This window comes from Nanorana parkeri, unplaced genomic scaffold (genome assembly GCF_000935625.1).
Source record: "Nanorana parkeri isolate BGI_ZX_2015 unplaced genomic scaffold, ASM93562v1 scaffold609, whole genome shotgun sequence".
NCBI lineage: Eukaryota > Metazoa > Chordata > Amphibia > Anura > Dicroglossidae > Nanorana > Nanorana parkeri.
In genome coordinates this window covers 41,609-57,661 of record NW_017306877.1, presented here as the reverse complement: position 1 = coordinate 57,661, position 16,053 = coordinate 41,609, and the positions used below count along the sequence as shown (strand labels likewise).

The window sequence follows — 16,053 nt, the reverse complement described above, 5'->3', positions numbered from 1 at the left end:
CGGGGGGGGGGGGACCTCACCATTGTGCACAAACTAATGCAGTATTTCAGTCATTATATGCCTATTAGACCTTTCCAGGAAGGTCACAACCTTGTCCGGCCTTTGCTGAGCTCTGATACTTCCCCTGCTAAGTCTTACTAACCTATTGCATTGCAGAGGGGGGCGTGCCATCACTCAGACTTTGAGCTGAAAGTCGATATTTGCATATTTAGCTCCCCATATTTGGAGCTCTCGGGCACTCAGGAAGATAAAAGTTGCTGCATGAACTGGTGATTCTCCTTTAATACTTCACACATGACGGGTTCAATCCAGACAAAGAACCTGCAGAGAGTCACTTTGGCTTCCAGCCGCGGCCGTAAACGAAAGACAAACACTGTCAGATTGCTGCGGCCGGGAGGGAAAATAAATGAAGTGTTCTCAGAGAATTTGGTCACCGGAGGGATTCCCCGTCGCCGAGCATCAGCGAGGGCCAAACCGATGATCTGGAGGAAAGTTTACTCTGGAAACAGTCAGAAAGGTTTCCAGACATCCCTGCAATGCCATTACGCCGTGACGCACATCTGAGTATGTAACACATTATTGTATTTATAGCAAAATAAGACGTTTGGGGCAGTCGTAGTGATCAGTCTGCTGCAGGCAGGAGGAAGCGTTTCCTCAGTCTCCCCTCCCCCCAGTGATCAGTCTGCTGCAGGCAGGAGGAATCCACTGATGACAGGTGTGTATTGTGAGCTTCTCCTCTACGATCCCCATGGACAGTATTCATCTTCTATACACATTGATTGGGTCCCGTTGTGTCTTCATATCATTTCAGGGGTCTCTTTCATGCATGTCGGGGCCACAGACGGAGACGACCCAGCCACAGAGAAGGCTGACTTACGTTACACAATCATCCAACCCGATGAGAGCGTGTTCCAGATAGAGCCGAGGACGGGAGCCGTGTCCCTAACGGAACAAGGTGAGTCCATGTGTATCCAGAATAAGAGACTGAGAAAGGGGGCAGCTGATCTATCTAAGCACCCGGCGAAGGGGGGAGGGGGGGACTTCCAGTATTGTAAAAACACACAAGATCCGCAAACACACATGAAAGACTTGCTCAGGGCAATCCATTGAGACAAAGCAATAGGACTAATCACACAGGCCTCTCTCCTTCCCTTCAGTCTTCTTTCTGACCAACGGCCTTCCATTCACTCTTCTATCTGACTTCTATCCTTCCCTTCACTCTTCTATATCTCCCCCATCATCTCATCCTTCATCTTATCTGACCTCTGTCCTTCCCTTCAGTCTTCTATCTGACCTCCGTCCTCCCCTTCAGTCTTCTATCTGACCTCCGTCCTTCCCTTCACTCTTCTATCCGACTTCCGTCCTTCCCTTCAGTCTTCTATCTGACCTCCGTCCTCCCCTTCAGTCTTCTATCTGACCTCCGTCCTTCCCTTCACTTTTCTATCCTACCTCCGTCCTTCCCTTCAGTCTTCTATCTGACCTCCGGCCTTCCCTTCAGTCTTCTATCTGACCTCCGGCCTTCCCTTCAGTCTTGCACAGTTGTAGCGGCTCCTCTCCTCTTCCTCTGATCTCACTACACACTGGGAGTTTCTCACAATGGGCATTAGAAGATCCAAGCTCCTTCCCGGGATGGACTACAATCTCATGTTCCGTTTACTAATATGTATGGAGATTGTAGTCCATCCCGGGAGCCAGCTTGGAGCGGTGACTACTTTACAACACATACAGGAACCATGGGGAACAGACGTAGCCACCCTCCAGAAGGAAGGACAGTGTCAGAGATGATTGGAGGATCTACAGCCGAGTGAGACACAAATAAGAGACATTGTTGCTAATAGTCGAGGTACTTGAATGTGTTGGTAAGATTTATCTCCTGAGTTCGGTGTCACTTTAATATCATTAACAATGTAACATTTTCAGGCGAGATAAGATGTACATTACAGAGCAGAGATCCTTTTGTATTGTTACCTGCAGCCTCAGATCTGTCCGTGTGTACTGCAGGTGGATTTGCACAGCATCACCTTTTCTGTCCAATCATAAGAAATGTTACACAGATATCAAAGTCACCGCCGCTGATAATTTACAGAACCCACATAAAATATATACAGTATATATATCATTATTTTTTGTATAGGTTACTTGGGGTTCCTTGAGATGTGGCTGATCGCCGTCCAATTTGTGCCTATTTTTTATTTTTTTTTGCTTTTTTTATTTCGTTGTTTTTGCATAGCTATATATCTAAATATCACACAAAAAATAAAAATATAAAAAAATTGAAAAAAACATAAAAAGTAAGCCTGCAAAAAAGGAGATAATGTATAACAAGTAGCGCCGAATCGTAATTTATAAAACGGGGACTTGTGGCAGAGAACCGGATAATTTTTAGGTCTGTGAGAGCGCGCAGACCAGAAACTAGAAAAGACGAGGGAGTCAGCACTTTCAGAGGGGTTGTGCGTTTCGCTGATGACAGGTTCGCTTTAAAGGAGAACTATGAGGGGGGGAGGGGTGCTTTTCACTCGCCTCATAGTTCTAGCCGACCTGTGACAATGAGACTGTCACAGGTCGGCTCAGTAGATCGGGAGGTGAGCGAATTCATACCGGCGTTCGCTCACCTCTCCATCCTGTCACGGCTCTCTGCAGTGACAGGGGAGGGGCTGGATTCCCTCCTCCTCGCTCCGATCTGCCAGCGCTGACTGGCGGAACGGACGGGGGAGGGAGCGGGTACAGCTGGCTCTGCCTCTAGATAGGCAGAGCCAGCTGTCAGTCACGCAGCTGGGCGGATCCCGGCACAATTGTCGGGATCCGCTTCGGCTGCGGCGTCTCAGTATACCGCGGGCAGCAGCTCTCCTTATACTGAGCCTAGGGTGACGGAAGGACGCTAGTTTGTGTCCTCCCGTTACCCTTAGGAGAACTATGGGGAAAAGCCTGAACCCCATAGTTCTCCTTTAACTGCCGACTGTAAAACTCTTAAGAGTTTATGAAAACGGTGTCGTTAATGTTTCAAGGCCCCTTCCATCCGCCGCGCTGTCATGGTGACAGAGAGGAAAAGTACAGAGCGCGGACGCTTTATCCTCCTAATTGCCGTCCGCGGCTTTCACGACACGTGACGGCGATGGATTCATCCCGTCCATACAATGCGCTCATTTTCCGCCGTGGATATAGAGTGCCAAGGACGGCCCGGCTCTCGGCAGAAGTGAACTGCGGCTAATGTTTCCGAGCCGCGCTTTTTCATGGCTCATCAATGCGGCGGGTCACAGGGATTGAGCAGCGTGAGTCATTGAAGAGCCGCGGGGGTTTCGGCGGTGAATGGACCTGAGAACACACAGGACTGGAGAGAGAGAGAGAGAGGAGGATTGTACGGGAGATGAATGGGGTCTGATTCACAAGCTGCACATTTGTCTGAAACAAAACTCCAAAACTCCTCATCTGGACGTGAGAAGAAACGTTTCATCGTTCAATAAAGTTTTATTCAAAGTTTTCTATAAAAGATACAATGTTGTGGGATACGCGTTTCACCACAATAAGACCACCTGACGTAAGAAGGTTCACTGAGCAGAACTCTACAAGAAAAGCAATGGAAGCTTAAACTCAACATGTCATACATGAAACAATGAAACATCAGATGAACGCAGCATGGGGGGGAGGGGGGACATTATAGTAACCGTGTTGGGGTAGGATGTGGGAAAATTAGGAAAGGGAAAAGGGGGGAGGGGGAGGGGAAATACCACAAAACGAGGAAGTAATAATATCCCATCTCTTGTTATGGAAACAATATGAATGGATTTGGATCAGTCATTCTCCACCAATGTTCCTCCAAAGGTTACTTGGGGTTCCGTGACATGAGGCTGAATGGCCTCCAATTGCTGCCTGTCCAACAACACTTGGCAGAGCCAGAGGGATAAGACCAGGTGATCTTTCTTCCCACTGACCCCCAATGTAAGGAGCATTCTTCCCACTGACCCCCAATGTAAGGGGCATTCTTCCCACTGACCCCCAATGTAAGGGGCATTCTTCCCACTGACCCCCAATGTAAGGGGCATTCTTCCCACTGACCCCCAATGTAAGGGGCATTCTTCCCACTGACCCCCAATGTAAGGGGCATTCTTCCCACTGACCCCCAATGTAAGGGGCATTCTTCCCACTGACCCCCAATGTAAGGGGCATTCTTCCCACTGACCCCCAATGTAAGGGGCATTCTTCCCACTGACCCCCAATGTAAGGGGCATTCTTCCCACTGACCCCCAATGTAAGGGGCATTCTTCCCACTGACCCCCAATGTAAGGGGCATTCTTCCCACTGACCCCCAATGTAAGGGGCATTCTTCCCACTGACCCCCAATGTAAGGGGCATTCTTCCCACTGACCCCCAATGTAAGGGGCATTCTTCCCACTGACCCCCAATGTAAGGGGCATTCTTCCCACTGACCCCCAATGTAAGGGGCATTCTTCCCACTGACCCCCAATGTAAGGGGCATTCTTCCCACTGACCCCCAATGTAAGGGGCATTCTTCCCACTGACCCCCAATGTAAGGGGCATTCTTCCCACTGACCCCCAATGTAAGGGGCATTCTTCCCACTGACCCCCAATGTAAGGGGCATTCTTCCCACTGACCCCCAATGTAAGGGGCATTCTTCCCACTGACCCCCAATGTAAGGGGCATTCTTCCCACTGACCCCCAATGTAAGGGGCATTCTTCCCACTGACCCCCAATGTAAGGGGCATTCTTCCCACTGACCCCCAATGTAAGGGGCATTCTTCCCACTGACCCCCAATGTAAGGGGCATTCTTCCCACTGACCCCCAATGTAAGGGGCATTCTTCCCACTGACCCCCAATGTAAGGGGCATTCTTCCCACTGACCCCCAATGTAAGGGGCATTCTTCCCACTGACCCCCAATGTAAGGGGCATTCTTCCCACTGACCCCCAATGTAAGGGGCATTCTTCCCACTGACCCCCAATGTAAGGGGCATTCTTCCCACTGACCCCCAATGTAAGGGGCATTCTTCCCACTGACCCCCAATGTAAGGGGCATTCTTCCCACTGACCCCCAATGTAAGGGGCATTCTTCCCACTGACCCCCAATGTAAGGGGCATTCTTCCCACTGACCCCCAATGTAAGGGGCATTCTTCCCACTGACCCCCAATGTAAGGGGCATTCTTCCCACTGACCCCCAATGTAAGGGGCATTCTTCCCACTGACCCCCAATGTAAGGGGCATTCTTCCCACTGACCCCCAATGTAAGGGGCATTCTTCCCACTGACCCCCAATGTAAGGGGCATTCTTCCCACTGACCCCCAATGTAAGGGGCATTCTTCCCACTGACCCCCAATGTAAGGGGCATTCTTCCCACTGACCCCCAATGTAAGGGGCATTCTTCCCACTGACCCCCAATGTAAGGGGCATTCTTCCCACTGACCCCCAATGTAAGGGGCATTCTTCCCACTGACCCCCAATGTAAGGGGCATTCTTCCCACTGACCCCCAATGTAAGGGGCATTCTTCCCACTGACCCCCAATGTAAGGGGCATTCTTCCCACTGACCCCCAATGTAAGGGGCATTCTTCCCACTGACCCCCAATGTAAGGGGCATTCTTCCCACTGACCCCCAATGTAAGGGGCATTCTTCCCACTGACCCCCAATGTAAGGGGCATTCTTCCCACTGACCCCCAATGTAAGGGGCATTCTTCCCACTGACCCCCAATGTAAGGGGCATTCTTCCCACTGACCCCCAATGTAAGGGGCATTCTTCCCACTGACCCCCAATGTAAGGGGCATTCTTCCCACTGACCCCCAATGTAAGGGGCATTCTTCCCACTGACCCCCAATGTAAGGGGCATTCTTCCCACTGACCCCCAATGTAAGGGGCATTCTTCCCACTGACCCCCAATGTAAGGGGCATTCTTCCCACTGACCCCCAATGTAAGGGGCATTCTTCCCACTGACCCCCAATGTAAGGGGCATTCTTCCCACTGACCCCCAATGTAAGGGGCATTCTTCCCACTGACCCCCAATGTAAGGGGCATTCTTCCCACTGACCCCCAATGTAAGGGGCATTCTTCCCACTGACCCCCAATGTAAGGGGCATTCTTCCCACTGACCCCCAATGTAAGGGGCATTCTTCCCACTGACCCCCAATGTAAGGGGCATTCTTCCCACTGACCCCCAATGTAAGGGGCATTCTTCCCACTGACCCCCAATGTAAGGGGCATTCTTCCCACTGACCCCCAATGTAAGGGGCATTCTTCCCACTGACCCCCAATGTAAGGGGCATTCTTCCCACTGACCCCCAATGTAAGGGGCATTCTTCCCACTGACCCCCAATGTAAGGGGCATTCTTCCCACTGACCCCCAATGTAAGGGGCATTCTTCCCACTGACCCCCAATGTAAGGGGCATTCTTCCCACTGACCCCCAATGTAAGGGGCATTCTTCCCACTGACCCCCAATGTAAGGGGCATTCTTCCCACTGACCCCCAATGTAAGGGGCATTCTTCCCACTGACCCCCAATGTAAGGGGCATTCTTCCCACTGACCCCCAATGTAAGGGGCATTCTTCCCACTGACCCCCAATGTAAGGGGCATTCTTCCCACTGACCCCCAATGTAAGGGGCATTCTTCCCACTGACCCCCAATGTAAGGGGCATTCTTCCCACTGACCCCCAATGTAAGGGGCATTCTTCCCACTGACCCCCAATGTAAGGGGCATTCTTCCCACTGACCCCCAATGTAAGGGGCATTCTTCCCACTGACCCCCAATGTAAGGGGCATTCTTCCCACTGACCCCCAATGTAAGGGGCATTCTTCCCACTGACCCCCAATGTAAGGGGCATTCTTCCCACTGACCCCCAATGTAAGGGGCATTCTTCCCACTGACCCCCAATGTAAGGGGCATTCTTCCCACTGACCCCCAATGTAAGGGGCATTCTTCCCACTGACCCCCAATGTAAGGGGCATTCTTCCCACTGACCCCCAATGTAAGGGGCATTCTTCCCACTGACCCCCAATGTAAGGGGCATTCTTCCCACTGACCCCCAATGTAAGGGGCATTCTTCCCACTGACCCCCAATGTAAGGGGCATTCTTCCCACTGACCCCCAATGTAAGGGGCATTCTTCCCACTGACCCCCAATGTAAGGGGCATTCTTCCCACTGACCCCCAATGTAAGGGGCATTCTTCCCACTGACCCCCAATGTAAGGGGCATTCTTCCCACTGACCCCCAATGTAAGGGGCATTCTTCCCACTGACCCCCAATGTAAGGGGCATTCTTCCCACTGACCCCCAATGTAAGGGGCATTCTTCCCACTGACCCCCAATGTAAGGGGCATTCTTCCCACTGACCCCCAATGTAAGGGGCATTCTTCCCACTGACCCCCAATGTAAGGGGCATTCTTCCCACTGACCCCCAATGTAAGGGGCATTCTTCCCACTGACCCCCAATGTAAGGGGCATTCTTCCCACTGACCCCCAATGTAAGGGGCATTCTTCCCACTGACCCCCAATGTAAGGGGCATTCTTCCCACTGACCCCCAATGTAAGGGGCATTCTTCCCACTGACCCCCAATGTAAGGGGCATTCTTCCCACTGACCCCCAATGTAAGGGGCATTCTTCCCACTGACCCCCAATGTAAGGGGCATTCTTCCCACTGACCCCCAATGTAAGGGGCATTCTTCCCACTGACCCCCAATGTAAGGGGCATTCTTCCCACTGACCCCCAATGTAAGGGGCATTCTTCCCACTGACCCCCAATGTAAGGGGCATTCTTCCCACTGACCCCCAATGTAAGGGGCATTCTTCCCACTGACCCCCAATGTAAGGGGCATTCTTCCCACTGACCCCCAATGTAAGGGGCATTCTTCCCACTGACCCCCAATGTAAGGGGCATTCTTCCCACTGACCCCCAATGTAAGGGGCATTCTTCCCACTGACCCCCAATGTAAGGGGCATTCTTCCCACTGACCCCCAATGTAAGGGGCATTCTTCCCACTGACCCCCAATGTAAGGGGCATTCTTCCCACTGACCCCCAATGTAAGGGGCATTCTTCCCACTGACCCCCAATGTAAGGGGCATTCTTCCCACTGACCCCCAATGTAAGGGGCATTCTTCCCACTGACCCCCAATGTAAGGGGCATTCTTCCCACTGACCCCCAATGTAAGGGGCATTCTTCCCACTGACCCCCAATGTAAGGGGCATTCTTCCCACTGACCCCCAATGTAAGGGGCATTCTTCCCACTGACCCCCAATGTAAGGGGCATTCTTCCCACTGACCCCCAATGTAAGGGGCATTCTTCCCACTGACCCCCAATGTAAGGGGCATTCTTCCCACTGACCCCCAATGTAAGGGGCATTCTTCCCACTGACCCCCAATGTAAGGGGCATTCTTCCCACTGACCCCCAATGTAAGGGGCATTCTTCCCACTGACCCCCAATGTAAGGGGCATTCTTCCCACTGACCCCCAATGTAAGGGGCATTCTTCCCACTGACCCCCAATGTAAGGAGCATTCTTCCCACTGATCCCCAATGTAAGGAGCATTCTTCCCACTGATACAGATCTGAGTTGTCACGATCGTATTTACGGCTTTGATTTCTTGTCTCCTCAGGTGTCACTGTCATCTCCCGGGGCGATGTCGGCCATTTTAGGCTGTTGGTTCAGGTGAAGGATCTGGCCGGTAGTCCTTTGGGATTGGCATCTTCCGGTAACCTGGAAATCGCGGTGGCAGAAAACACCTGGAGCGCCCCCGACCCCGTGTCCATTCCCGAGAACCGGAAAGGAGATTATCCCGACCTCATATCTGAGGTAAGTGGGCGGATCCTCCGGGAAGTGTTCTCTGGCTGATGTCTAAGACCCGATGCAGAGGACACAGGACACCCCCAGTCTGTCGGGGTTTTATTGGGGGAGATTCCTCCTCATTGTTGTCCTGGTGTCACCGGAGTCACAGACAAAGCCCTCTACACACGGAGGACCATCCAGATGATGCTGAAGAATATTGGAGGCTGGGTGGAGGCACAGGTGTCAGGGGGGGCATTAAAACTGGAGACACTGGGGTGCACAGGGCATACTGGGAGTACTGGAGACACTGGGGTGCACAGGGCATACTGGGAGTACTGGAGACACTGGGGTGCACAGGGCATACTGGGAGTACTGGAGACACTGGGGTGCACAGGGCATACTGGGAGTACTGGAGACACTGGGGTACATAGGAGTGCACTGGAGACACCAGTGCACACAGGAATCACTTGGGAGCACTGGAGATACTAGGGCACACTGGGGACACTGGGGCACACAGGGGACACTGGGCACACTGGGCACACTGGGGCACACAGGGGACACTGGGCACACAGGGGACACTGGGCACACTGGGGACACTGGGCACACTGGGGCACACTGGGGACACTGGGCACACTGGGCACACTGGGGACACTGAGGCACACTGGGGACACTGAGGCACACTGGGGGGGGCACACTGGGGACACTGGGGACACTGGGGCACACAGGGGACACTGGGGACACTGGGCACACTGGGGACACTGGGGCACAGCGGATGGGGGGTCTGTGTGAAAGTCAAATCATTCACTCGGGGTGAACGTTGTATAAAGCTTTGTGTGATGTCACAGGTGCGCTGGAACAGTACGGAGATCCGATATGACGTGTCGGGGAACTTCCTTCGCGGTCTGTTCACCGCCGACCAGAGCGGAAATATTTACGTCGCCCAAGAACTCGACCGAGAGAGCCAATCCGAGGTGAGACCGCGTCTGTGTCCAGATCCTGAGACGCAGGACCATAAAGAGAACCTGTCATCAGTCTCCCACGTGTCACAATGTACAGCAACATACCTTTACACAAAGCCGTCCCTGAGCTCCAATCAGTGACTGTGACCAGGCTGAGATGATGTCATCAGTCTGCTGCAGGCAGGAGGAAGCATTTCCTCAGGCTCCCCTCCCCCCAGTGATCAGTCTGCCGCAGGCAGGAGGAAGCATTTCCTCAGGCTCCCCTCCCCCCAGTGATCAGTCTGCCGCAGGCAGGAGGAAGCATTTCCTCAGGCTCCCCTCCCCCCAGTGATCAGTCTGCCGCAGGCAGGAGGAAGCATTTCCTCAGGCTCCCCTCCCCCCAGTGATCAGTCTGCCGCAGGCAGGAGGAAGCATTTCCTCAGGCTCCCCTCCCCCCAGTGATCAGTCTGCCGCAGGCAGGAGGAAGCATTTCCTCAGGCTCCCCTCCCCCCAGTGATCAGTCTGCCGCAGGCAGGAGGAAGCATTTCCTCAGGCTCCCCTCCCCCCAGTGATCAGTCTGCCGCAGGCAGGAGGAAGCATTTCCTCAGGCTCCCCTCCCCCCAGTGATCAGTCTGCCGCAGGCAGGAGGAAGCATTTCCTCAGGCTCCCCTCCCCCCAGTGATCAGTCTGCCGCAGGCAGGAGGAAGCATTTCCTCAGGCTCCCCTCCCCCCAGTGATCAGTCTGCCGCAGGCAGGAGGAAGCATTTCCACAGTCTCCCCTCCCCCCAGGGAACAGATTGTAACTTTGTATCCAGTCACAAGGTGAGAGGCTGCAGTAGGGGCTGATCTGTGTCATCTCTGAGCCGCCATCCCAGTCCAGGAAGTAGATGGTGATGCCTGAACAAAGATGGCGCTGTCCTTCGGGAGAGGAAAGCAGATGACGGCATTGTCACGGGGGGTCATGTGATCTCTGTGAGAGGTGATACATACCCGGAAGGGTCACATGACACAATACTGATGACAGGTCCTCTTTACCATGACTCTGTGTCTTCCTGTACTCTGTGCTGAGTCTTCAGCGGAATGTTTTTGGGATTTCCCTCCAGTATGAGGTGGAAGTGTCGGCTCTGAACACTGAGGGGGTCCCGTACGCCGCCCCCCTCCGCCTCACCGTCACCGTGACCGATGAGAACGACAACGCGCCGCTCTTCACACAACACGCCTACAATGTGGAGATCACGGAGGCCGCGGAGAAAGGTTTGTGCGGTGCAGCGCTGAGGTCCTGGGCTCAGATCTGCATGGGGCTCGTATGCTCTTCCTGTGTTTCTTGCAGCGCTGAGGTCCTGGGCTCAGATCTGCATGGGGCTCGTATGCTCTTCCTGTGTTTCTTGCAGCGCTGAGGTCCTGGGCTCAGATCTGCATGGGGCTTGTATGCTCTTCCTGTGTTTCTTGCAGCGCTGAGGTCCTGGGCTCAGATCTGCATGCTCTTCCTGTGTTTTATGAATCCATGGCCTCACTTCTGCTTGCCCCGGTTGTATTGATCGGTCACTCTCATACATCTATACCCTCCACTTCCTGTCCAATGTGCTCTGCAGGTCGCCTCCTCCTGGAACTGAAGGCGGAGGACGGAGATGACCCCTCTACCCGGAATGCAGAGATTGTATACAACATCGAGAGCCAGGAGCCTGGGATCCCAGGGGGCGGCCTCTTCCGTATCGGAGGGAGAAGCGGGCGGCTGACCCTGCAAGAGGACGGCCTGGAGCCCGCCACCTACACCCTGATAGTCTCTGCCACCGACAGGGCCGGAGAACCGGGAGGTAAGTGGCCCCCGGGGGCCCCCAGAGCAGCCTGGGAGTCACCAGAACGCGGCTTCTAGTAAATGAAAGGACGGCGGCGCCATTGGTGACCTCCCCCTGAAGTCGCCCCTCTGACCTGGAGGGCGGGTTAGTAAATTGCTCCTCGTGGTTCTCCTCCAGGACTGCGCGGCTCCTGCACAGTGATGATCGAAGTGAAGGACGTGAATGACAGCCCGCCGGTCTTCACCCGGAACCAGGTGAGCGGTTCATTCTTCCCGGGAATGTTCCTGTTATCGTGAACCAACGCTGAGGACGGATATTTGGGGGTGTCAGGAGCACAGCCAGACCAAGATGGGGGGGAGGGGGGTTGTCACCCCTGCAAAGTGTCACCATACAAAATGAGCCACTGCACACTGTGTCACATGGCTTTGTTTACCAACAAAGTCATGTGATCAGCATGACAGCGCCCGACACGGCGATCACATGACTTTGTTTATAAACAAAGTATTCCGATTATTTAGAAAACCCGAACTCAACAACGAGCGTGTCATGTGACGGCTGCATTCCTTTTCCTCTTTCCTTTATTTTCTCCTGGCCAGTAACACGCTTCCTGTCCTAGGGTGACAACCTTCGCTGTGCTGTATTTATGGACGAGAAGCGTTGTTGCCCCTTGTTGGAGCTTCTTGCACAGCCTCACAGAGAATAATAAATAATAATAAAATAATGATGATAATGATAATAATTACAATAACAACAACAACAACAATAGCAATAATAATAAAATAAAGAAAATAACTTTTGGAAGACATTATTACCACAATAGTCTAGTTTGTCCCAGTTCACAGTATACAGATGACTTCGGTATCATCAGTAAGATGATTTCTCTCTGAAATTAAACACTTCATGGTTAAAATGTAACACTGCTCCTGGCCTATGAGTGGTCAGGAGGGATGCGCACCGGGTGACACCATCAGAGGGAGTGACAACAAAATTAGTCATTTTGGTGCCACCCCCTCTTAAAAGTCAGGCACACGGTCATGGACTGAGAGCCCGATAGCAGCATGAGAGAGAGGGGGGAGGACCCGGCGCATCGCTCCTGTGATGGACTACATTCTCAATACAAATGAGTAAACTAAACATGAGATTGTAGTCCATCCCGGGAGTGAGCTTGGAGCGGTGACTACTTCACAACACACACAGGGACAATGGGGAACAGACGTAGCCGCCCCCTCCAGAAGGAAGGACAGTGTCAGAGATGATTGGAGGATCTACAGCCGAGTGAGACACAAATAAGAGACATTGTTGTTCAGAGTTCAGGGACTGGAATGGATTTGTAAGATTTACCTCCTGAGTTTATTGTCACTTTAAAGGAGAACTATGAGGTTAGGGCTTTTCCCCATAGTTCTCCTTAGGGTAACGGGAGGACACAAACTAGCGTAGCTCGCGGTATACTGAGACGCCGCAGCTGAAGCGGATCCTGACAATTGTGCCGGGATCCGCCCAGCTGCGTGAGTGACAGCTGGCTCTGCCTATCTAGAGGCAGAGCCAGCTGTACCCGCCCCCTCCCCGTCCGTTCCCACCAGTCAGCGCTGGCAGATCGGAGCGGGGGGAATCCAGCCCCTCCCCGGCAGAGAGCCGTGACAGGATCGAGAAGTGAGCGAACGCCGGTATGTGTTCGCTCACCTCCCGATCTACTGAGCCGACCCGTGACAGTCTCATTGTCACATGTCGGCTAGAACTATGAGGTGAGTGAAAAGCAACCCCCCCCTCATAGTTCTCCTTTAAGGTTACTCTTCTGGATCTTCTGTTCCTCTGTATCTATTGTTATCTTTTAGATTAAAGGAGAAGTATGGGGGGAGGGGCTTTTCACTCACCTCATAGTTAGAGCCGACGTTTGACAATGAAACTGTCACAGGTCGGCTCAATAAATCGGGAAGTGAGGGAACACATACCGGCGCTCACTTCTGGATCATGTCGTGATCTCGACAGTAATGTCGGGATCCGTCCCGGCCGCGGCGGTCTCAGTTGAGCTTTAGGGTCACGGGAGGACATTAGTTTGGACCATGTAAAGCCCGCTGTACCCTTAAAAACCACCAAAACACCTTCATTTGTTTGATTTTTAATTTCTACCAAAATTTCGGTAAAAAGGAAATTCCCGATGTTTGCTGATCCTTGTACAAAGGTGACGCCTCGCGCTTCCTGTGTCGGCTGTTTACGGAGAAGCTTCCATATTACTATATATCATTGCTGATCTCTCTGATCTCCGAATGTTTCTGAATAGGGAAGGTCGGCTGAAGATAGAAACATAGGGAACACATTGTAGAGTTGAATGTCTTTCGGTCTCCGGATAATAAACCCTCCGGGAAGTTTTAGGCGTAGGTGTTACGGTGGCGGCAGACATAGCGGCCGGTGCATGAGCGAGATCCGGATTGGAGGCCTGTTCAGTGAGATTGCTTTTTCTCGATCAGCGCCGGGGGAGTTTATTGTGTGAAAACCCCCCCCGCCGCTCTTATAATCACTTTGTAAATACTTATCTGGCGGGTATCGGAGACACACAGTGATTCAGCGCCGCCTCGGTACACCTCATCCGGGAAGATTCATCTCACATTACACCCACAGCCCGAGATGAGTCTCTTATAGGGAAGATTGATGAAAGTCTCGGCTCCTTGCGTCATGTAGAGTGAATCTTACGGAGGAGGAGATACCTGTGACCAGGGGCAGCTGAGTGACCCGAGCAGGGGATCCTGTAGGATGACCAGTGTGTACAGACAATGTGTCCTCAGTCAGCTGTCAGCAAATCACCAATTGTTGTTTTACAGGACGAGTTAGTGTTAGGGTTACAGGGAGGTTTAGGGTTACAGGAAAGGTTATTGTTATGGGGGGGAGGGGAGGGGGGTGTTAGGGTCATTGTTGGGTTTATAGGCAGAGCTAATAATAAGGTTGCAGGGAGGGTTAGTGTTAGAGATTCACAGAGGGCTAGTGTTAGGGTTATAGGGTGGATCAGTGTGAGGGTTACAGGGAGGGTCAGTGTTAGGGCTACAGGGAGGGTCAGTGTTAGGGTTACAGGGAGGGTCAGTGTTAGGGTTACAGGGAGGGTCAGTGTTAGGGTTACAGGGAGGGTGAGTGTTAGAGTTACAGGGAGGGTCAGTGTTAGGGCTACAGGGAGGGTCAGTGTTAGGGTTACAGAGAGGGTCAGTGTTAGGGCTACAGGGAGGGTCAGTGTTAGGGCTACAGGGAGGGTCAGTGTTGGGGTTACAGGGAGGGTCAGTGTTAGGGTTACAGGGAGGGTCAGTGTTAGGGTTACAGGGAGGGTGAGTGTTAGAGTTACAGGGAGGGTCAGTGTTAGGGCTACAGGGAGGGTCAGTGTTAGGGTTACAGAGAGGGTCAGTGTTAGGGCTACAGGGAGGGTCAGTGTTAGGGCTACAGGGAGGGTCAGTGTTAGGGTTACAGGGAGGGTCAGTGTTAGGGCTACAGGGAGGGTTAGTGTTAGGGTTACAGGGAGGGTCAGTGTTGGGGTAACAGGGAGGGTCAGTGTTAGGGTTACAGGGAGGGTCAGTGTTGGGGTTACAGGGAGGGTTAGTGTTACAGGGAGGGTTAGTGTTAGGGTTACAGGGAGGGTCAGTGTTAGGGTTACAGGCGGGGTCAGTGTTAGGGTTACAGGGGGGGTCAGTGTAAGACAACTTTGGGATAGGTGTTACTCTCTAAGCTCTTCATTGAGAACTTTCATTGCTGAATTCCTTCCACTGAAATGAAATCTTTAATATTTATAAATTTGGAACAAACAGAAAAACCGAATCTGAGACATAAAACTCTAAATTTCTGTCACTTCCTGTCGTTGGCTGTTTCTTTGTTTTTTCTGTTTCTCAGTTTCCGCCATTTATGATTTCGGAAGACGCTGCGCCCGGCACATCCGTTGTGACCCTGACAGTGACTGACGGCGATGTGGAGACGGAGAACAAAGCGATGGAGTTCTCCGTACAGTCCGGGAATGAAGACGGAACTTTCAGCATCAAACCCGATGAGGACCAGAACACCGTCACCGTCTTCCTGGACAAGGTGAGCCCCGCTGGGTGGTGACCCGTATTAAAGGCGTTCCTTCCGTTTTCTGGGAAACCTTTGCTTGCATCAGGCCCGAGAGCTCATGAGAGGAGTACTAAGGCAGGAAGCAGCACCCTGCCGGCCCCTCCCACCAGCCATGATCTGCCTGCAATGCACAAGGATCCAGTGATGACATCACTGGATCTAAAATAAGGTCTGTCATGAAAATGGACATTTTTTATTTATTAGTAGATATCAGGGGCGTAACTAGAAATCACAGGGCCCCATAGCAAAATTTTGTATGGGGCCCTGTGATTTCTAGTTACACCCCTTGAAGAGCCCACATAGGTCACCTGAGGGTGACCCTGCAGAGCCCACCATAGACTCTCTATGGTGGGCTCTGCAGGGTCACCCTCAGGTGGGCTGGTCACACTCCTTACCTGTCCGCCTCTTCTTCCTTCGTCTTCCCTCCTCCGTCGCCGGGCACGCCACGGCCTCCGGCGCCGGGGCCA

At 52.6% G+C, this 16,053-nt stretch overlaps 1 protein-coding gene across 1 annotated transcript in view; it reads left to right on the top strand.

Annotated features, from left to right (window-relative positions):
• Window positions 1–16,053, top strand: part of CDH16 (cadherin 16) — a 52,672-nt gene that overhangs the window by 13,740 nt on the left and 22,879 nt on the right. The window contains exons 6-13 of the mRNA XM_018562878.1: window positions 812–955; window positions 8,603–8,799; window positions 9,618–9,743; window positions 10,814–10,964; window positions 11,041–11,136; window positions 11,303–11,524; window positions 11,684–11,760; window positions 15,371–15,559. Coding sequence (XP_018418380.1) covers window positions 812–955; window positions 8,603–8,799; window positions 9,618–9,743; window positions 10,814–10,964; window positions 11,041–11,136; window positions 11,303–11,524; window positions 11,684–11,760; window positions 15,371–15,559 — 1,202 coding nt within the window. The remainder of the gene's footprint in view (window positions 1–811; window positions 956–8,602; window positions 8,800–9,617; window positions 9,744–10,813; window positions 10,965–11,040; window positions 11,137–11,302; window positions 11,525–11,683; window positions 11,761–15,370; window positions 15,560–16,053) is intronic.